Source organism: Dermacentor albipictus, chromosome 3 (genome assembly GCF_038994185.2).
Source record: "Dermacentor albipictus isolate Rhodes 1998 colony chromosome 3, USDA_Dalb.pri_finalv2, whole genome shotgun sequence".
Classification (NCBI taxonomy): domain Eukaryota; kingdom Metazoa; phylum Arthropoda; class Arachnida; order Ixodida; family Ixodidae; genus Dermacentor; species Dermacentor albipictus.
The window spans coordinates 68,642,638-68,665,907 of record NC_091823.1 but is presented as its reverse complement, the minus strand read 5'-3'; the positions used below and the strand labels follow the sequence as shown (position 1 = coordinate 68,665,907).

General features: G+C 45.1%; 2 protein-coding genes across 2 annotated transcripts in view; both read left to right on the top strand.

Annotated features, from left to right (window-relative positions):
* LOC135918986 (cell division cycle protein 20 homolog) overlaps positions 1–7,179 on the top strand; it is a 28,940-nt gene extending 21,761 nt beyond the window's left edge. The window contains exons 9-10 of the mRNA XM_065452715.1: positions 1,601–1,718; positions 6,709–7,179. Of these exons, the coding sequence (XP_065308787.1) occupies positions 1,601–1,718; positions 6,709–6,890 (300 nt within the window). The 3' untranslated portion in view covers positions 6,891–7,179. The remainder of the gene's footprint in view (positions 1–1,600; positions 1,719–6,708) is intronic.
* Positions 7,180–8,276: 1,097 nt separating this feature from the next.
* Positions 8,277–23,270, top strand: part of LOC135918994 (uncharacterized) — a 36,522-nt gene continuing 21,528 nt past the window's right edge. The window contains exons 1-6 of the mRNA XM_065452724.1: positions 8,277–8,332; positions 16,758–16,817; positions 16,904–17,005; positions 17,206–17,267; positions 20,491–20,617; positions 22,448–22,536. Of these exons, the coding sequence (XP_065308796.1) occupies positions 17,214–17,267; positions 20,491–20,617; positions 22,448–22,536 (270 nt within the window). The 5' untranslated portion in view covers positions 8,277–8,332; positions 16,758–16,817; positions 16,904–17,005; positions 17,206–17,213. The remainder of the gene's footprint in view (positions 8,333–16,757; positions 16,818–16,903; positions 17,006–17,205; positions 17,268–20,490; positions 20,618–22,447; positions 22,537–23,270) is intronic.

Sequence of the window (23,270 nt, the reverse complement as noted above, 5' to 3'; positions counted from 1 at the left end):
ATTTTTAAACGCCAAGGTGCGCGGCACACTTTGGCGCGACATTTGAATCACTTTGAGCAGGCACTCAAGGCCGCACTTCCGCAGGTTTGTTCCTTATAGTGCAGTCAATTTTTCTGTGCCAAAATTGCAAATTTGATTTTTTGGGGTTTACCCTACCATACCCCCTTAAGAAGCAGGACACCCCACAGGAGCACGGAGCACGAGAGTTCTGCACAATACTAGAAACGTACAGCACTTACGAGTTTTACACAGACTGTTGAAAGACACATGATTATGTGGGAAGCAGTGTCATATCAGGAACCTCCTTCTATTAATTTCCGTTTTCACAGCTGGATGTTATGCTCTGTGAATGGCAGTGCAAGAAGTTGTAACTGGAAAAAAATATATATATATATATATGTATGTATGTATGTATGTATATATGTATGTATATATATCAGTCATTTACAGACTCCCCAAGTCGAGTTGAGCAGAACCAACTACGTTGGGCCCTGCTGTGTGAACAAGGCCGGCATGTCTTCCCGCGCCTAGCTGCGTGAGCCTATGTGGCACGCCGCAGAGACAGACAAGTGTGATGGTGATAATGAGCTGCATACTGCTGCGCATGCCTATGGTGGAAGTGAATATATGCATAGGGATGAGAAAGACCACTTATTTGACGGCGTGTTAAATGCAAGAGTTTTGAGCTACTGTGCCGGACCCCTTGAAAAGTGATGTACATACTTGGTGCACAATGGTAGTGTGTTCTTTGGTTTCAGTCAAATGTAGCTCATTAAACCATTGGCAGGATATTTTTCTTTGTTAAAATGAAGCTTTAATTATGTCAGTCTTCATGGGGATTTAAAGGGGAATTGTGTTTGTCATAATAGCCATTGTCCCATTATATTGCATTTAATTATAATAAAGTTCGAGTGTATCCCCTTGCACCAAGGCTTAAAAGTGTGACCACAGTGACTGTGCTCATGTGGACAAAAGAAATGGTACATGGAACTAGTTACTGAGACACTGTTTATTACCTCTCTGTGCAATGTGTCAGTCGGCAAGTACTATGGGGAACCATCTTGCGTTCTGCCCTTAACAACGCAAAATGTTTGGCTGAGCATTCAGGGCTTGCTTGTTTCCTTTAGCAGGCTCGAGGGTTCAAATTATGACATGGTTCTAGGACTTTTCTGTAAGGCCTACTGGAAAGTGTGATATGGACCTGTGTGTGCCAGCTTAACACAGACAAAAAGAAAGAATGTAGTTCCTGCACCAACCTGACTTCGAAAATGGCTTCATTGGCAAAGTATGCGCAGACTCTAGCCATTGCAATGAGCAACTCGTTCTCACCATTGACGACTAATGACACAGGACAGGTTAACTTTGGGTATAGAAGCAATCTTCGCAAATGTTTTATGCTGCTTTGATTGTTCCTTGTCAGTGTTGTTGACTGGTCTACAAAGCTTGAGTGACTGCTTTTTACGGCCTCAACAGTTGCATAACAATAGTAGCAGCCATGTGCCAAGTCATTTACTAACATGCCACTGAGTCTTCTTTACCACTTCTAGCAGTGCATCACTGGTTGCTGTGATTTCAGTACCTATAACTCCTTTCTTGATAGGTATCGTCCATCCTGTGGTCCAACGAGCACAAGGAGATCATATCAGGTCACGGCTTCTCCAAGCATGAACTCAGCATCTGGAAATACCCATCAATGAAGAAAGTGGCAGAACTCACTGGTGAGTATTTAGTGGCATGCTAGTTTGAGACAGGTTCTCTTAAGGTTCTCTCCTTAAGGTGCAGCCTGGTTCAGAAAGGGAAATTTTGTTATCCAGTCTTAATGAAATGTGCATACATGTTAAGTTTTTCGTGCCGGCATCAAATATTTCATTTCTCGTGCAGGTAAATTATTTTGCGAGTTAAATCGCATACTATTGTATCAGATTTCAACTGTGAAAGAGTGACAAAATAAAAATTTGCCTTCTGGCCTATTGACCCATGCATTAAGGCTGAACATGCAATGATGTAAGCGTTCTTCAACAGTGGTCAATATAGCTATCATTAAATGCAGTAAAACTTCGTTCATTCACATATTTCGGGAGCAAAAGAAATGTCTGAATTAACTGAATGTCAAATTGTCGAGGGCGTCAAGAAAACAAATAATTGCTTGCTACGTCAACACATTTTTATATACCTAATGAATCAGCAAATCCTGTTTCTACTTTGCACAAAAGCAGTGCATAATCTACAGTTCTCATCATCTGGTGACTTGCGACTTCCTTCATAGTGTGGCCGCGGCGCGCGTCTTTTATCAGAGACACGCTTTTCACCACTGCATGCACGTCCAGATTACTTTTTCGCAAATGTTGCCAGGCCGCTGCCCATCGTGTTGTAGATGGTACTGTTATTCTCAACAGCTTTGCATTGAGTAAAAACGAAACTACTGCTTGCCCCAACCGCTGCAAACGAAACAGCGGCTGCTGTTGACGTGATCATAGATGGTGACTACGCAGTTATGAAGGCACGCTGCTGACACGCGTACTGAGTCAGAATGAAACTGTTTGCCGCAACCGCTGCGGACAAAACTGCGGCCGGCCTCGACTCAGTCCTGAATGGCGACTGCGTAGTTGCAAAGGCACGCGGCGAACGTGGTGCTATGTGTGGCGGTAAACGCAAGAATAATGGCTTCAGACACAAATAGGCATAAAGCGTTCTGGCGTTGCTGTCATTCAAGTACGATTTCCACTGATGACTATGGTGATACGACCTGCGCTGCTTCCTTTCGGTGGACGCTGTGTCTGGTCTTTTGCATCGCATATTTTTGGTGCTTTGCTATAATTCAAGTACGATTACCACTGATGACTATGGTGATATGAACTTTGCCGCTTTGTTTCGGTGGACGCCATGTCTGCCCTTTTGCGTCGCACATTTGTGGCACTTTGCTGTCATTCAAGTACGATTTCCACTGATGACCATGGCGATACAAGCTCCGCCGCTTCGTTTTGGTGTTTGTCTGCTCTTTTGCATTGTACATTTGCAGTGTTCTGCGCTGAGCTCCAAAAGCAGTCCGAATCAACCTGTGGGGCCAAATATGTTGGCATAAATGTACAGTAAAAGCTCATTAAAGTTCACTTTTCGCAATGTAGGAATAATGTGCCATGAAATACAGTTAAACTGTATTTACTGTACAGTTAAATAAACTTACAGTCGATACCGAATATATCTAACTTGAAGGGGATGGCAACATAGTTCAATATATCGATGAATCAAAATATAAAATATGCCTGTCTGAAATTTGTCTAGGATCTCCGCATGTCTCAGCAGTTTCCCAACATCGTGAAAAGCTGGGACTTACTGAATTGCTTCTCCAAGGCCGTGTAAATGCATGAAAGTTGGCTTATTTTGCCAATCCGTTTGGCAGAATTATTGCATGTCTCATGTGCAAAGTGCGCGTGTGGCGTACAGCAGTTTTGTTAAATTCAGACTGTAATGTAATGATCTGTCCAAGTGGAGGTGGGGGGTTGGATTCATTCTGGCAGCTCGCGGAATCCTAAAATGTCATTCGCAAAAAGCCTGAATGTCTACAAGAAAGACAAACCCAGCAGTGCAGTATCTTGGAATCACTCAAACTAAATATAACATGTCATCCACGCTTTCAAGCTTGTGGAATGCGCGTCTGCTTCAAAAGCGCAAGAGGCCTCCTGTACAGAGTGGTGATCGGCCCTTGCCGATAACGAATAACGATAACGAAGTGGTGATCGGCCCTTGCCGATAACAAGACTGAGAGCACCCTGATAATTTTGTTCCTCCGTGGCAGTACATTGCCCATCAGCTGGTTATGGCGAGGTACGACGGCGCCGCGAAATGCTGGAACGGGTGCCAGATAGCTGCGCTCTAGAAGGAAGGTTCGTTTTACCCATTGTGAGGAAATTTTATCTTCGTTAAAACGAGGTTTTCAATACGTGGGAATCTGTTGGAATTTCAAGGGGAATCACGATTGCTTCGTTATATCCTTTTTTGTTATAACGAGGTTTTACTGGATGTAGAACTGAAGAAGAGTTTCTGTGGTTGGCAGACAGCAAAAAAGAGGTGTCGTCAGACTTCGTCAGCAACTAGCTGCTAAGATTCAGCAGTGTGCATGTCTGTGCGCTTTTGTATGTTCCGTGAGATCGTTTGAACACATTACACGTCGACTCGGGTTTCATTACTTGATGTGTGCAGTAGAATTGGCACCAAGTTATATTTTTCTTATATTTGGGCAGTAAAATAACTATGTATTGCAAGTGGGGGCACGGTAAAATCGGGCAAATATAGTAATGTGTTGCTTGGCAGTCTTTGCTGTTCAAAGTTTGCTGCCGCTTGTGTGCTGCGTCTAAAGTTTAATCATTGTTAATAATGTGCATGTGTAGTATCCCATGTAGATGTGTGTGCTCGGGGCAAGCTTTAGAGGGGCCCTGAACCACCCCTTGGGCTTGGTAATATAAGTCTGCAGGAAGCATACGCTGCTGTGAACATCTTGGCCAAGTTTTGCTATCAAATGCGATGTGTGGAGCTTGCACGCGGATTGCGAAGTCATCTTTATCTCAAACGCTCTTTTCAACAAAAGGTGCTGTCCTCGCTGTCTTCTAGACACATTATTTCGTCATCGAATGCACTATTTCATCATTCCCTTAGACGGCTCCCATTGGCCGATAGCTGACATCAAGCTGCGGTCAGCTACATGGCGTAGATACCGCAGCCGCCATGGAGTGCCGCTACAAGCCCACTGGATAAGCGCACTGCGGCTCGCTGAGGATAATGGCGTTTGGCTTATGTTTAGCATGTCGTAGCCATCAAAGACGAAAGTCATGGCGTCTATGTTAACATCCAAAATGAAATTTGAACTGCGCACCCCGGCGACATTTATGAGGCGGAGTGCTGTGGGCATGACCCACTGCACCGTAGCCTTCACAGCGCATCAAAGAAGGAACGGGAGCACAGCGGGGGCAGTGTTTGATTTCCAATAGCTCCGCTTCTGCTCGATGCATTGAAGTACTTCTTGCAGGCAAAGTATGTCTGAAATAACCTACTTTCACTTCAAATTCCTTTCTCCACTTTGATAAAAAGTGGTTCAGGGCACCTCTAATAACATACTTACTAGCATCCCTATCCCCCTTATGTCTGTGTGATATTTACAAATTCTAGTGTTCACAGGTTGGCAGGTATATGTTTGCATGGTAGCAGCTGAGGTCTATGGTTGTTCTCACTTGGCTAAATGCATTGCTTAAAAAATTGTGAAGGTATCATGAAACACAGCACTTTTATTTGAGAGCCACACATACTTACTGTAATTAGCATTTTACTGTAAGCATTTGCAAGGTCCACTAATACAGTCAAACCTCGATATAGCGAACACGTATATAACGAATTATTGAATATATCGAACTCTTCCGAAATATTTTTGTCAAACACATGTATTTTCAACTTCCTATAGCGAACGCGGTTTGGCATAAAACGGATATAACGAACTTCGCGACGCCAAGCCCTACCTCACTTTAATAGCAGGCGGCAGGCTTCGTTGCACTACAAGTGTGTTGTGCGGCGCAGCAAACGTTCAGGACTACCTCGCAGGCGCTGACAGCGCCACAGATGCCCCGTCGTCATCGAGAGTTGACAGCCAAAGAAATCGTCCGCACCTCTCAACCACTGACAGCGCCGCTTCAGCAGCGGCGGCAGTGGCGTGATCGAAGGCTGACCCTGTAGACGATGAGAACATTTCGACTTCACAAGAAGCACTTGCTGCGTTGGATTTACTGCGCCGCCACTGCAGTGCTATTGAGGGCAGTGGGTTTGCCCTTGTTGAGTGCTTGCAAACTGTGGAACAGGGCATGATACCGAATGCGATCAACACCAAGAAGCAGGCCGCGATAACGCAGTTCTTTGTGCGTAAATAAATGAACGTGACCCAAGTAAGCATCGTTCGAGTTGCTGTGCCTTCTCTGATTGAATTTTGCTCCTCTTGCATGTATTTTTTACGAAATTTTATATTACGAATTATGGATATAGCGAACTAATTTCCGAATTTTTAACTGTTCGTTATAACGAGGTTTCACTGTATTGCTTTGCATTCAGTGCTTTTGACTGCATTTCAAAATTGCACCTGTAAGGTATGTGATGGCAGGTGGAGTCAGTGGTTACAAATTTCATGTTTCTTTTGCCATGGATGCATTGTTTTACTTTTTGCCAATGATCTTTTTCATTGGAATGTTACTGTAATCAGATTGTCACTTGACGCGAAACACGCCTACTGTATCTGAAATTTCTTGAATGATGTCTTCAATACTGTAGTGTCGATTAAATTGCAGACACGACACGAATACAGTACTGTTGTACATTGTCAAGTCTGTGCGAGCACAAGCAATGAGGAATGTGCTCTTGAACTTATAGTAGTAAAAAGATGACTCGCGAGATTAGATTTGGAAAACGTGCTTGCTGCTATTGTAATGATTTGAATGTAGCTCCTTGCCCTGCTGGGCACAAGGTTTTGCCCTATGGAGAGTTAGATTGCTAACTCACATGTATGGCAGTATTTTTTATTCTTCATCACTACATAACAGATTTGATGAAACCATAATGTGATGGTTCGTGTGAACTTATACTTGTCCTCACTCTGTTTACTTGTGTGCAGCTGCTGTTGTGCTTTAGCTTGGCATTATCAAATAGGCACTGAAATAGGCACTGTTTTTTCAGGGCACACAGCTCGTGTTCTCTGCATGTGCCAGAGTCCAGATGGAAGCATGGTGGCATCGGCTGGTGCTGATGAGACACTCCGCATATGGAATTGCTTTGCCGTTGACCCAGCAAAGAAAAAGCAACAGAAGCTGCGTCTGGACTCAACTGCCTCGACTATCTTCCGGCAGAGCATCCGCTGAAACTTTCACAATTGAGCTTTTAAGTGCCATCACTGGCATTTCTTGACCTGGACTGTGTACTTGAAGGCTGCATGTCCACATTTAGAGGGTGTTTTACAGTGCTGAGCATGCTTCTCTTCCTTCAGTTTTTTTTCTTCCCTTCATCATGGAGTTCATTCGGGCAAAGCTAACTTGTTTTAAGCAAGCAAAATTCCTTGGAGGGAGGTCGTAGACTGGCCATTCTTACTCCTTTAAGCTTTACCACGTTTCCTCAATCGCCTTGTGACCTTAATAAAGTGCACCTTGTGGATTTTTGTTTTGCTTTGTTCCTTCAGGGTCTTCTACTTATTGCCACTTCAAATTTTCAGGCTTTTATGCCATTCTGAGCATGATTGAGCTATTTTCTCCATTTTCTTTCTTGAAATTTTCATGAGGCACAAGTGCTATATATACATGTGTCATTGTGGTTGGCATAGTGGCGCCGAGAGCACAAGACTGCGTGGATCCGAAGAGTTGTGTACTTTTCAGTACATAGTCGTATTAACCTGCACGACTTGGTTGCGCCATGAATCTGGCAGCCTTTATGTCATTAGGTAGCATACAAGGGCTTTTTAGCCATGTGCCTGCTCTCCTAAGTTAACGTGTTTCATGACACCATCAGGCGAAAAAGGATGTTTCACATCTGCCCTTGATGGCTCTGAGTGGCGCTGGCTAACACCCAGGGCTACATCTAGTAAATATAAATACCAAAGTCAGTGAATGGATTGATAATGTCGTGTGCATCGGAGGTGCCGGTGCAGCTGCAGCAGCGGTTGCGGCATATATGCACCAGCTTTCCAGACCCCACCCAGATATGTGTGTGTGTGTGTGTGAACAAAAAAAAACCGAGGGCCTAATATTTGTTAATCATATCGTAAGAAGCCAACAAAAACTCCAAAGACAGCACAGGGTAAATTGCATGTACTTATTGAAGAATAAGCGAAATGAAAGTGGAAAAACAACTGGCCGAAGGTGGGCTACGAACCGTCTTCGCTAATGCGTGAATTGCTGTCCTTGCTGTCTTTGTTGGCTTATCATATGACTCGCGTAAGGCCGTCATTTCAGTGAACAATTCTTCGAGGTAACGCGAAGTTTCAAGTGGAACTGTTACTAAAACCGATTCGCCTTTCTGGCAAAATCGCAGCTTCCTTTCTTTATTTACAGCAAAATGTTAGCCGCTCGTTGGTCAGCATTTTATTGCAATAGCAATTATATGGACGCTCTAAGCACATTTCTGCCGTCAGTGTTGCCGCCGCCGTGAGGTTCCATATATAATTCAAGGGCGAGAGCACTGTCGCTACGTGCCCTATGCTGTATGTGTGTGTGTGAAACACTAGGGGAGGGAAGGGAGGTGTGGTGGTGTTCTACTCTAGCCGAGACTTTCTTTCGGCCACCCTGCCTTCCCCGGCATTTCCTCCTCATTGGTGAGTATGTTTTTTGCAAAGCTGTATTCAGCGAACCAGTGAGTTCATTTCCGGGCAAACAACTGTACTGTTATGTTCCTGCACGCCTCCTCGTGGAACGTAAGGAGGGATGCGATCGTCTGCATTTGTGTGCTGCCCCAAAGCTGTCGGCAATCTACACAGACCGTTTACATGCGGTAAAAGTTTTTCCGGCTCTTATAGCACGTGTAGTGGCCTTCATCAGCGCGCCATCCGCACACTTATCGTAACCGGAGCCGTAAATGCGGCGAATTTTGTCGGCTACGCGAGACAGCCGCTTTCTCTCTGTGCACGAGAGGGAGCGCACCGTCCTGGCATGCGCCGGCTTTCACACACATCAAAACTTTACACCTGCAATGCATTATGGTAGCTGCATGTTGGCTGTTTCACAACACACGTGCGAATAAAAAATTAATGGCGGTTTGCGACCAAACCTATGTCAAGGGTGGAAGATGAACATGTACCTCACGTTCAATGTGCTAACACGGAGGAGCTAGCAATAAATCAAAACCCAGGTTTGGACGAGTTCGTGTATTCATAAGGCCTTCCAAGACCACTTGCCATCCGTCCGCCCGCACCCGTCCCGCCTTTGTGCGTTCGTTGCCCCGAACTTTTCGCGCTGCGTTTAGAAAGCCTGCAAGCCCAAAGCCTTATTGATAAACTCTGGTATTAATCGTCGTCACAGAACTGGTTAGAGCACAGCACTGTTGTTGAGCGCTTGAAATTCTTTCGATTCACAGCAGCCTCCCACTTAGCTGCAAGCTTCTTGTCTTGCGGGGAGTAATGGAACATCGTAGGCTGCACAGAACGCCGGCATGATCGGCCCACCACTTCAAGTGATGCTGCGCACGTCAGCTACCACTCTACACACACACACACAAACAAAGGAATGCAAGCTCGAGCGAGGTAGATTATGACAGCACGCACGCAGAAAGAAGCGCCGTCAGGCACGGTCGCGGAGACTGCGAAGGAGCGGAACACCAGTGCTGACGTCACTACGGCATGGTTTCCTGTCTCCGCTCGCATCGTCAGCGTCAGCAGCAGCGCGCGGCGATCGACGGGGGGCGGAGCAAGAGCGCAATTTTAACCGGCGATTACGTCGTTCCTAAGTGAAAAATCCCGCCCAAAATTTTACGTGCATGGTTTATAAGGTTCCCGCATCCGTATATGAGCGTCTTCTTGAATTCGACAGACTCTTCAGCTTCCCTTTAACGGCTACAGTGTGGGGCTCCTAAGCACGAGGTCGCGGGATCAAATCGCGGCCCCGGCGACCGCATACCGATGAGGGAGAAATGCAAAAAAACAAAAACAAAAAAAAACGCTCGGTGTTCCTGCATTGGGGCACGTGATCAAAATTGGCCCCAGGTGGTCAAAATTAATCCGGAGTCCCCCACTACGGCGTGCCTCATAGTCAGGTCGTGGTTCTGGCACGTAAAACCCAAGAATTATTTTTTTCTTTGTCCATAGTGTTCGAGTTATAGCGACAGTGTTTCCCTGCGGAAACTTACAGCGTAAAAGAATACAGACGCACCCACTATTCAGCTATAAAATTAGCACTTCAACAAAAGTGGTACTGGTACTAATGGGTGGGGGGCGGTAATTATTTTCGGTACCTCTGTCTAGTTTTCCCATCAAGTTCGTTCTTGCTATCAAATTCCAACTTCTTCCACTGTACAAAAAAAAAAAGCGATTTAGGAAGCTTTAGCTCGGGCCCAACGCCGACGCGGCCTATCCGCACACATGTAACACGCAAGAACGTTTTTCTGAGATAACCCTTGGACCGATTTTATCGAAATTTGTTGCATTTAAGAGATACAGTTAAATTTTAGTCACTGTTGGAAGCAGAATTTCGATTTACTGCCCGAGTCTTGTTAAAAAGATTTTCAAAAATTCGATAGTTCGAAAAAAGTATAGAAGCACGAAGTTTACGAATTAATAGCTCTGCGTCAAAAACAGATATCGTGGTTCTGTAAACGGCACCCATTAGATCATTGAAAGCGGACAAATTCGATTTGTCATTTATATCTTACGTGAATTTCTTACGTTGTGTACAATGGTTCTGCGAAAGTTGTATTTTCATATTACTAAATGTTTTGAGATTCATGTGTGACATATCACTTTTGTCCGCTTTAGATGTACTAATGGTATAACAGAATTGTGATAGCGTTTTTCATTGTGGAGTTATAAAGTTGCAGATGTGATAGTTTCGTTTTCTGAAAACTTTCGACTTCTGCCAATTTTTTATAGAACAGTGATGACCTAAATAAAAAGCGCGGTACCAACAGTCACTAGATTTTAAGTTTTTCTTTGAAATGCTACAAACCTCGCCAAATTTGGGGCAGTGGTTGCCGAGAAAAACGAATTATGTTCCGCATGGCTTGAACGAAGTTTTCCGCAGATTTTCTCTGGTAGCGCGTTCGCCGTCGTCTGCTACGGCAGGGTTGACATAGGTGGCGCTACTGTCGAGGCGGCGCCGAGCGAAGGAGTGGAACGGAGGAGGAGAGAAGCGGTTGTCGCTACATTTAAACATTTGGGGATTTTAGCTGCAGGTGAGCATGTGGCCGCTGTGCGCTGTAGCGCGGCCGTATCTTGAGAGTGGTCGCAAGATACTTGAGATACGTGCGCTCACTTTGCGTTGACGCGACAGACAGCGCGAACATGTGTTCGCTCGCTGCTGCTGCCGTGCTTTCTCACGCCAGTTTTGAGAGCGAGTGTTCGCGGTCATCAAGTATGATGTGTTCATGTTTGCTGTGCGCGCTGACACCATGATTGTTAATTTAGTTAGCAAGCTAATGTTTACAAGTTGATACGGCTGATAAAAGTACTATCTTTTCTTTGGTATGGCTATCTGATAATTTGCTATCGCAATCGATACTACGCCTTTCGGGCGAAACAGCGACTTTTTCGCGTCCGTGCCCATGGGCAAAAATGTGGGCCGATCTCGGAAGTATAATTCAATACCGGCCGACCCGCGGCGGAGGTGAGGCAGGCTTCAACACATTAGAAAAATTATGCGAAAAGTGCATACATTCTTTGGAATCACGTATACAACATACAGAACAGCATTCGTTTCAATAAAGAACAAGCACAAAACAAATATCCGAAATACACAATTGATGATACAGCGTGCCTGATAACGTGAAGCACGTAGCGCTCCCCGCATATGTTTCCCGCTAGGGATTACTGTTGCGCAAGCTGCCTCGGTGATGGCAGCCTGCGACGTTGGAAGGGGGGGGGGGAGGTGTAGTGTGACGTCACTGGCCTTTCGTATATAAAAGACCAGCCTAGCAGCTTTCATTGTTGTTGCAGCACCGCTATGCGTAGGCAACAAGTAGTTAGGATTCCAGAGGATTCCGGCGTGCTGTAAAACAAACAATTACCCACATTACTGTAAATTACCATTACTGGCATTACTGCAGTGTAATGCAATAAAGCATTGCATATCCCCCTCAGCAGTTGTAGTGGTGAATTCAGCAGCTTCGCTGGATATCCACTTTGGCTCGCTTGGCCGGGATGGCGAGTCATTTTTATTATTATTACTATTTTTCTTTCTTACTGCGAGTCCGAGTATAAGCGTTGCTGAGCTTGACTGCTATTGATCCTGACTCTGAGTGAATCCGTCTTGGCCTCATTTCTATTACTGAATGAATTATACATATTTATGACATTTGCACGCAAGTGTCGATGTATCTATTCATTCCTAATAAACGTTGTAAATACTAGAAATTTTTTCTTCAGTTGTTAGCATTGCCTACTGGAAAGAGAAGCAATACTGAGATGCATATAATTCGCATGCATTTCACACGCCGTTGATGAAAGACTGCCGGAGGGGAAGTGTGCAGGTTCTCTTTTTCCATGATCAACAAAGTACACAAAGCAATTTGTAGCGATATGAACATACAGCAACATGTTCATTCTCTAGGCATAGGCTATACGTACCATTAGAAATAATTGTTAGCTGGCTAGCTCCTTTTCTTTAAAAAAATATATATTAAGCTTTGTCCTGTGTATACAGGGTATCCCAACTATCATGCAGCGAGATTCAAAAATATACAAATTTCACGTAGAACCAAGGTAATGTTGTTTGCAGTCGCTTGGAGATACTCAGATTACTTTTTGCATTCCGTCTAATTACATACTTAGTCTTGATTTATTTATCATCGATTGGTTGGCTTGCAACCGCTCAAGATCGCCAATGCACGGAATCACTAAAGTTTCTGCACTGCATTATTAACTCCACTTGCCGAATTTGTTCAGATAATTACCTAACTCCTGCTAATGCTAGAAGTCACCATCGCCAAAATATCGCGCCTTATTTTGCCCGTAAGGACACTTAAATACAGTTCCTTTCCCTGTGTAATTGAATGTTAGAACACTTTGCTTCGTCCAACTCGTTTGCTTACTTCAAACTTAGCAATCATTGAATACATAGACAGTATATTCATTTAGTCTGTATTGTTCATATTGTCTCTATTATTTGTTATTGTTCTGCTTTTAACACGCACTCCGGCAATAGCCCAATAGGGCTGCTGTATGTATAAGCAAAGTAGGAATAAAGCAACTTGTCAGATAATATAAATAGATGAAAAGTGTCAATGAGAAAATTGTAGAGAAACATGAATATCTCCCGATGCAGGTTCATGTGGCTCAATACGTGCTACATGAAAGCGTTTTTTCGAGCCTAAAAGAAGGCCGCGAATATACGCAAAATTGCCGCATGACTGGCCGCTCGAGGCACTTTGCGTTCATTGGCGGGCTTCTTTCACGTTCAGGAAGAAGAATGATGTAGCACGTATTGAGCAACAGAAAGCTGTATTTGGAAGTTTTCCATGTTGCTCTACAATTTTCTCGTTGACAGTTTTCATCTAATTATAATATTTGAGAAGTTGATTAATTAATTAAAACTAATTAGCTAATTAGGCGGAATGCCAAAAATAAGCTGAGTATCTCCAAGTGACGGCAAACAACATTACCTCGGTTCTGTCCAGCTACGTGGCATTTGCATATTTTAAAATATTTATGATAGCTTGGACGCCCTGTATGTTTACATTTATTGTGTCTGTGCATGGTGCTCACAGTGGAAATAAAAAAAAAATGAAGTGAGGAAATACGGATGAGGTAGCTGCCGCTGGTGCTTTAATGCGCTTGTCCTCCTATTGCCAGGATTTGCAGAAATACAGTGAAAACATGAATTAACAGCTGGTTAAGTAACAGCTGGAATTAAGGGCTGGTTGTGCAATAAAAGTTTATTCCTCCTCCTCCTCCTGAATTAACAGCTGTGTACGCCCGCGCCAACAATGATGCCACGTTTAGCCGCAATAAAATTCTAAGTGAAAAGGTAGAGGCAACTCGGAAGAAACCTCAAATGATGTGGATAACAGAACAGTTTAGTAATGACACTTTAAGAGGGGGGCAGGTAAGCTTCGGCATCCCCAAAGGAGGGGGGGGGCTCCCCCCCCCGGAAGACTCCGGAGGAAGCTTAGGTCCCGGAGCTCTCCCCCGCCTCCCTCGTAGTCGGCGCTTATGAGCCGGACGCATGTGGTACATGTGACGCTTCGCGTTCAAAATCCTTGCCTGAATGCGCACATAGCAAGGTCCATCTAAATAGGTCGCGAAGCTTGGAACGAAAAGCGTGCCAAACCTATCGCCAAACTTATCAGTTAGTAGTGCACAGTTGAGGGAATATGGTCTAGATAGAAAGGTGATTGGGTTCCTACAACAAGTTTATACAGATAATGAGGTAGAGATAACATGGGAGGGGGAAAGTACAAAGCCAGCTAAAATAGGAAGAGGTCTCAGGCAGGGCTGTCCATTGTCGCCCCTGCTTTTTATGATTTACATGAGCCAAATGGAAAAGAGACTAGAACAGAGCACAATAGGAACCGACACAAGCTATACGCTGGAAGGGCAGAAGGTAGCTCAAGTACTCGCCGGACTGATGTATTCAGACGATATTGTACTGCTTGCTGACACCCGAGTAGGGCTACAGGAACTAATGAGCATATGTGGACAGGAGGGAGAAAAATTGGGTCTCCAGTTCAGTAGCGAGAAGTCTGGGATAACAGTATACAATGAAGAAAGGGGGGAGCCATTGGATATACAAAGTAGTAAGATTGATCATGTTGAAAGATACAAGTATTTGGGCATGTGGCTAAACGAGGGCAAAAAGTACTTGGAAGAACATGAAAAAGTTATGATTGAAAAAGCGAAAAGGAACTCAGCTGTAATGAAACACAAGGCACTATGGAACTATAAGAAGTACGAGGTGGTTAGGGGCGTATGGGAAGGGGTTATGGTACCTGGCCTCACATTCGGAAATTCAATACTGTGCATGAAATCCGAAGTTCAGGCATGCATGGAAACAAGACAGAGAAGCGTAGGCACGTTGGCCTTAGGAGCGCATGGGAACACCCCTAATGAGGGAGTGCAGGGGGACATGGGGATGGACGTCATTCGAAGGTAGAGAGGCAATAAGTAAGCTAAAATATGAACAGAGACTCCCAGCACTGGAGGAAAAAAGGTGGGCAGGAAAAGTGTACAAATATCTATACATAAAAAGTTTGAACACAACGTGGACACTCAGAACGAGGAAGCTGAGGAATAGATACCTACAGCCAAGGGAGGGGGTCCAACGTGGTTGTAGTGTGGGAAAGGAGGTGAAGGAGACGGAAAGAGAAATGTGGGAAGAAAGAATGCTCGGAAAGCCAGCGCTATCTATTTAGAGGTCACAAAAACGGAAGATTAAGAGGGAGCTCTTATTTGATAACTCGCGGGGCAGCTCACTATTATTCGAAGCTAGGACGGGGGCTTTGAGAACGAAAACATACAGGGCTAAATTTGAAGACGAGAACCTTTTGTGCACGGCTTGCGGAGCCGAAATGGAGACCACAGAGCATGTAGTGCTGAGATCCACAGACCTTCGCCCGACTCTGGCAGAGGGAACAGTGGCAGATATGGAAGGGGCATTAGGTTTTCCCGGTGAACGAGGGCAAATAGACGAGAAAATAGTGGCAGTAACGAATTGGAGGCTAGAGGATTGGTGGAGGAAGTCATGGGAGAGATAATAGCATAAATCGGGGTGATAATGTTTTCTAGACTTTTTTAGATAGTTATCTTGGGGGATGGAGGGGAGTGAAAACTAGTTTAATGAGAAGGGGATATAAAGAAAGAAAAAAAAGGAGGGGGAGCAAAAGGCTAGGTGGCGCAGCCGCCGCCCGTTACAAAGGGGGTAGCCGCCATCCATCCATCCATCCATCCATCCATCCATCCATCCATCCATCCATCCATCCATCCATCCATCCATCCATCCATCCATCCATCCATCTATCCATCCATCCATCCATCCATCCATCCATCCATCCATGCATCCATCCATCCATGCATCCATCCATCCATGCATCCATCCATCCATCCATCCATCCATCCATCCATCCATCCATCCATCCATCCATCCATCCATCCATCCATCCATCCATCCATCCATCCATCCATCCATCCATCCATCCATCCATCCATCCATCCATCCACGATTGAAGCGCGACTAGGTGAGGGGGGGGGGACAAACACTGAAACTAGAAAACTAGAAAATATTCGCAAATACTGCCATACGATTAAATATTCCGTGTAAGGTATTTTTCCTGTGTTAATTTTCTCCTATTTCTCAATTTATTAGTTCGTTCTTGGGGACTTCTACCAGCCAGTGATTCTGGCGCAAGACTTGGCAACACTGTGCAGACAAACTATTGTCGTGCGGAGCTTGCGCTCCGCACGACGTAATAGGCGAGTCGCAAGGTCGCCTCAGCCTAAAAAGAAAAATAACCTCTGGTGTAGCGGTCGAAATGCCGCACGCTAAAGAAATTCAAACATTCGTGCCAAGCAGCATAAGACCTTGACGTCACTGTTATTTCCGGCTGTGACGTCACTTTTTTCATTTTTTATGTTTTTCTTGCTTTTAGTTGACTCCACCATACACAGATGGCGACGGTTGCAATGAGCCGCCATTTTCTTGACTTGTGGGCTTCTATGGAAGCTTCGCTACCAGTTTACATATACCTTGCACATAGCTCGTGCGAGTGTGCGTTCAAATATTCAGTGCGCACACACTTGATGTAACCCTTCGAGACACGCTGACGTTAGTTCCCGAATAGACCGCGGTTTCGTAACCCGTTCGGCTCGCTCGCCCAAACCGCGCGGATTTAGACGAGGCTCTTTGCGACGACACTATAATAGCATGACACCTGGTGTGGCACATTTTAACGCTTGGCTTGCCTGAAGTTTGATGTGAAGAAGAAAAGAAAAAAACGAGAGAGAAAAAAAGAAACAAGAAACAAAATCACGACTTCATTCCTTTCTCTTTGTTTGTTTTCTTTTCGCTGAGCCAAATTCGTAATATTTTTTCATGCTTCAGACAGACGCTTACGTCAGCTCGGCTGCAAGAGGTAGTGATAAAGAGAAAAGAAGAAACCAGGTAATAGATCTTCAATAAAAGAAATTAAGGAAAGTTTTTCAGCTATTTACTGAGTCTACCTTATCGGATTCGCCTCGCGTGTGCAGCCTCAGAGTGGCGGGAAGAAGGCTTCTTCCGCGTGAGCGAGGTCAGAGGGACGTGAAAGAAGAAGAAACTCGTTGTATCGAGCGCCGGCCCATATTGTGTCGGTAAGCTCCTTTCCACGCCAAAAATGCTTCAATAGGCTGTTAATCTTCCCGGTGGTGCTTGAAATAAGTATAGATAACCATTTCCTCGCGACGTGTGCGCGAAAGAAAGGAAAAAGAATTTATAACTTTTCTCAATTTTAGTGGCTGCACCTTTGCTCTCAACATTTTTGCTTTTGATACGATCGCGTTCTCTATTCCAGAAGAGGAGATGTGCTTCACTAACACACCAGGAACAATCAAGGCACTGGCGGCCTTCTGCTTCGTACGTCTTTTTTTACTTTATTATTTTGTCGTGCAGTGTTTGACGCAGTCAGTTCTGAACTGCAGGCGTATGCGACAGGCCACAGACCTCGTTAAAGTGGGCTTTCGTTTATCGGAGGCATTGAACACTTGAATTAAGTGTACTGAATTTGTGGGCTGGTCGCTGCGGCATTTGTGCGAATGGGAAAGAACAGTACATAAGCGTTCTTCCTGTTCATGTACTCTTTCCTTCCCTGCCACTTTAGCGTTTCCCTTTGCACACGTGAATTGAGTGCCTAAAGGTTGCAGTTCTGATATCGATATGTATGCATCTCCAACCTTGCCAGTGGAGCAGTGACATCACAGGTGTGCCATGGGACGCTGCTCCTCGTACCAGGGATAGGCTTGATGGTTTCATTTCTCTCGAGGCATGGTGGCACCTAGGCACTCAATTCGAAGGGTATGCGTGTAACGGCCATACCAGTACTAACCTCTTCAGACCACAGGCCTGTTCCCCACCCCGCGGACAATGGCTTTCACCATCTTCAAAGTTGAACAACCAATTATAAGTTAACATAACCGGATGGGACATAAGGAGAGGTCCAGGCGACACTATGTGACAAACGCGTAATCATTTAGTCGCCACTGCTTTTTTTTTTAGAAAATTGGTACATTGCGCGAGACGTACCGCTACTGCATCGTCACCGACGACGAAAAATGAATGTGTTGTACAGTCAACAACAAATTCTTACGGAACACGAAATCCGAGAAAAAGCTCAATATCTGCGCAGCCTCACAACGCAGCCTAGTATTCGAATTTACAGTATCTACCATTACGTGTAAACAAAATTATGATGTTCAGTTTTACTGACTGCTTTTACAGGCTGCTCGGAAATTGAACGTTTGCCGAGATCCCGTGGTCCGTAAACTTTTAAGGTTGACTGTACATTTAAAATGCCACCAGATGCCGTGGCAGTCCAGGATGAAGACTACCGGAAGAGGTCCAAAAAGTTGGCAACCAAGTACAGGGTAATTGAAAGTGTAAATCACGGTGTAAGGGAAAAGTTTGGAGGGATCATCGCGCAACGCGATTGAAGCCAAACCTGTCGGCTCAACACGTGACCGTCACGTCAAGGTGGGCGGTTGGTTTTAGTGTTCCCTCTCCGCAGGCAGAGCTACGGCAGGGCAACCGTCAGGCGCGCGCCGAATAAAAACTACCAGCATATAGCTACTGGGAACCAAACGTCTCGACAAATCTCGATTCTTTCTCCGCGGTCTCGACGCAAGAGGTCACGTGCTGGACCGACACTGAGCAAAGTGACTGGCGTCACGGAGAGTTCACTTGCCAAGGCTGGCTGCGTGACGTAATGCTTCTAAATTCTTCCTTCCTCCATGGCGTAAATGGACAACCAGGAGTCACCAGAAAGAAAGTGAGAGAAACAGAGACAGCCAATTGGATGCAAAGAATGGAAGCAAAAACGACCATGGAGTATTACAAGAATGGGAAGAAAGAAATGCTAAGGCAAAATCTGTAGGATAGCACAATGAGCAGTCCGGAGCAAATATTCGCAAGAAGATGAGGCATGTGTAGGCTGCAGCAAAAATCCGGAAACTACTCGGCATATCCTTAGGGAACGAGAAGGGATTCTCGCCCAGTGAGACCCGTAGGGTAATGTAACCAGAGGCTCTTGGATTTAAAATGGACGAAGGCATCAACCGGTCAGCAGACGAAATAAACAATAGGCGTTTAGAGTATTGTTGGAAAAATAGCAGGGCTTGATGCATAGCTATTAATTTGTAAACTTCGTGCTTCTATTTTGTTCAAAGATTCTTAATTTTGAAAATACTTGTAACAAAATTCAGGCCATAAATCGAAGTTATGCTCCGAACAGTCACTAGAATTTAACTTTCTTTCTCAAGTTCAACAAATTTCGTTAAAATCGGTCCGGGGGTTGTCTCAGGAAAGCGTTTCTGCATTTTACATGTATTTGGATAGGCCACGTCGGAGTTGGGCCCGAGATAAAGCTTTCTCTTAAGAAGACCGTACGGTTGTCTCATAATTTACTCTGAATTTTTCAAATAGCAAAAAGCGTTGGTTAAAGTTGACTGTGGAACTGACATGATGTTAGCCGACCATACGTGTGCTGCCAAGGAAGTCTTTTTTTTTTTGTACTTAAGAAGAGAGTTCCGGCAACGACATTACGACGCAAGAACTCGAGTGTTAGACAAAATGTGCTGCGTCCCAAATCCAGCCGCATTAAAACGAACACAGAAAGCAGTGAAAACAAAATTGAACTGTGCAGAAGCCATATGTGCCTGCATTGCCCTTTATTGCTCTTTTATCTCCACTTGTGACTTAAGGGGCAGTTTCCCATAATCACTTGGTCGTGTCATCGTTCCTCCTCTTTGCTTCAGACGTGTTCAATGACAACTCCCTGCAGTGCTGGAAAGTGTAGTTGAGAGAGAGAGTGCTAAGTAACACGAAAGTTGAGAGCAGTTGGCACTTCACGGCGGTGAGCCACGAATCGTGAATAGAGACGTGGGCGTGACACCAGCTACACACCCATACTTCTGTTTTAGGTCTTTATCAAGTTTCCAACTCTATTAAGGTGGCTTCTAAACCACTCCGCGCTCGAAGGCGAACAAACAGTTTCTCTCTCGCCTTCGCAACACTCTCTTCCTCACCGGGTACTTCTCTTGAAGGTGCATAGACACTGATGAAGTACAGGAAGTCACGTTGGCGCTGTTGTTTAAGAACATCATCAACTTCCGCTTATCGTGACTCTGCTCTTTTCGGCTACATGCTGTTGCCTCCGCAAGCGCAATGCGAAACGCGCTTACACGTGCGAAGTTTGAAATCAGTTGATTTCGCACGACAGGCAAGCGAGGCGGCGAACAAGAGCGCCCGAGAGACTGCATGGCAAAGGCGTGCTAGCAAATGGATCGGAAGTGGTGTCTCCTTGCATATGTACCACTCTGTAGCTTTTGGCCTAGTTGCGTCACCTGCACGACCCTGTTGGTGTAACGACGTGTGATGAAGGGATAGAGAAAACCCGGGAAAGAGCACACGATTGTTTTTTTAAATATCACAGGGGTCCTTTATCTTAGGAGCCCTTTGAAAATGCGCAAGATTCAACTGTTCCAAGCACATAGAGACTAACAAGGCGGCGAAGAGACAGAACAAACGATGAGAAGGAAGGACACAGCGCAGGCGCTGACCACAAAGTGCTTGGTCTATGCTGCAGTGCATCAACATGTTCAACCTCGTGTACCTCTTCATGCGGTACCAAGAGTTGCTGCCCGCCCAGGCCCAGCAACTCAGAATCCAGGTCGAGAGCGTGATGCCTGACGTCAAGAATCTTGACAAATACAGTGAGTACCGGCACAGTGGCGTGCTGTCTTGGCGACGAAGCTCCAATGCTTCAATATAAGGCGCGTTTTCTGAGTGCATATATTCTTTGTGGGTGCCAGTTTTTCAAAGCATGGTCACAAACATAGCGAACCTTTAGGTGTAAACTTGAGTACGCCAAGGAATACCCAACCACACAGAGCGTTTGTTCGCCACGATAAACAGTCTAAAGGCGGTTACAGTATCGTGCAGTCGAAGAGAACGTATAATGAACTGAGGACTGCAAGCATGTGGCACAACAATGAATGGTGCTTGTAGCATGACGTCGACCCGGAACCGGAGGCGACATCCAGGAGATAGTATAGCGACAGCTTTGACGCGTCATGCCGTCGTCATTTGTAGCGCTTGTGTGTGTGTGTAGAGACGTTACCTCGCATGCTGGAGGGCACGTACCCACGGGCCACGCTCACAGATGTTTTCTTTTAATGCGAATGTGAATTTCATCATCATCATCAGCCTGGTTACGCCCACTACAGGGCAAAGGTCTCTCTCATACTTCTCCAACTACCCCGGTCATGTACTAATTGTGGTCGTGTTGTCCCTGCAAACTTCTAATCTCATCCGCCCACCTAACTTTCTGCCACCCCCTGCTACGCTTCCCTTCCCTTGGGATCCAGTCCGTAAACCTTAATGACCATCGGTTATCTTCCCTCCTCATTACACGTCCGGTCTATGCCCATTCCTTTTTCCTGATTTCAACTAAGATGTCATTAACTCGCGTTTGTTCCCTCACCCAACCTGATCTTTTCTTATCCCTTAACGTTACACCCATAATTCTTCTTTCCATAGCTCGTTGCGTCGTCCTCAATTTAAGTAGAACCCATTTCGTAAGCCTCCAGGTTTCTGCCCCGTACGTGAGTACTGGCAACACACAGCTGTTTTACACTTTTCTTTTGAGGGATAATGGCAACCTGCTGTTCATGATCTGAGAATGCCTGCCAAACGCACCCCAGCCCATTCTCATTCTTCTGATTATTTCAGTCTCATGATCCGGATCCGCGGTCACTACCTGCCCTAAGTAGATGTATTCCCTTATCATGTCCAGTGCCTCGCTACCTACGGTCAATTCTGTGATCACAACTACGGAGCTCACCGTTTTCCATTTAACGGAAATAATTTTTACGGCCTGTCCGTTCTACGAAAACACTGTTTTCCATTTAACAGAAATAATTTTTACGGCCTCTCCGTTCTACGGAAACACCGTTTTTCATTTACGGGAAGTGTCCGGCAACGTTTTACCTGCAACTTTGACCGTAAACTGAAGAAATTTTTTACAGTGTATCGTAAACTGCTGTTCTCTTCCGAGACTGTTACACATTACTTTAGTTTTCTGCAGATTAATGTTTAGACCTACCATTCTGCTTTGCCTCTCCAGGTCAGTGAGCATGTATTGCAGTTGGTCCCCTGAGTTACTATGAATGTGAATTTATTCCTTGTAATTACGAGAAATTTAAAGAGGAGGCAGATGCAAAAGGCAATGAATGCCCGACAGAGGTCCCTGCCCCTGCATACTAGCAGCATTACAGCGCGTATAAAACAATACAAATTTGTTACAAACAATCCTTGTAATTAAACGAATAACACATTGTGTAATGTTTACTGCGCAAATTTATCAGTAAAGGCAGTGGTGCTACCAAAACTATGTACAACGAAGTGCAATCATCATGAATAACTTGCAAAATACATACGCAAACAAAAGAAGTGCTAGTCCAATTCCTATGCGGACACAGCCTAAGAACAATGAAAATAAAATGTCGCCTGCAATAACCAAGTAATATGTTCTTAATTCATAGTGGCCCGAAGAAACGGTGTCATCTTCGTCAGCATGTTTGCGGCCATCAGCGTTCTGTTCGACTACGTCCTCTACGTGGGAGTAGACAGTGTAAGTGCGCTGAAAAACTAGCCCGCCATTACCTCCTTAGATTAAAGGCTTCATGCTTTGAAACCTGGGGCCCTAGAACATAAAGCTATTTCAATCTGTTTTTATTCCAGTATCCTGGCATCAAATTTACGTGACCGCCCGCGCAAGCATCGGGCAGTAACCCACAGCGTTGTTTGAAAAGCCCAATCAAACGTGCTTCTCGTTTATAGGACGTCACTTTTTTTCTTTCAAAACGAATAACATTGCCTACATCGATCAGTTTTTGTTATATAATTGGCTGAAAGGAGGCGAGGAGCCCGATTAAGGGGAGAGAGTTTCAATAAGGCCGAGCCAGCACAGTGAAAATAGATAACCGGATGAGGAGGGTGTTGCCGGCGTCTGCGATTGGTCCGCCTCCCTTTACTTAGCTTGCGGTGGCTGGTGGAAAATCGAGGCGGCGTGCAAGGGGAGGTTAAAAATGCCACCAAAACGAATCTTAAGCAAAGAAGGGTTGGCAGAGCGGTGTCGTGTACTTGCCGAAGGGTCACGATAACGTTATACTGCCACGCAAAATTGTTCATTTTACGCAAATAAACCCGTGCTCCTCGGCAGCTCCGAGCAGCCAGTGCCAGAGCGATCGGCGGGCAGCCATCTTCTATTCCTTTCGGAGCGGGCCAGTCTCCCGGCTATTCAGAAAAAAAAAAAACATTCAGTTTTGTTCGGCGTATTAATGCGGCTTTAACGCCTGCACGTCA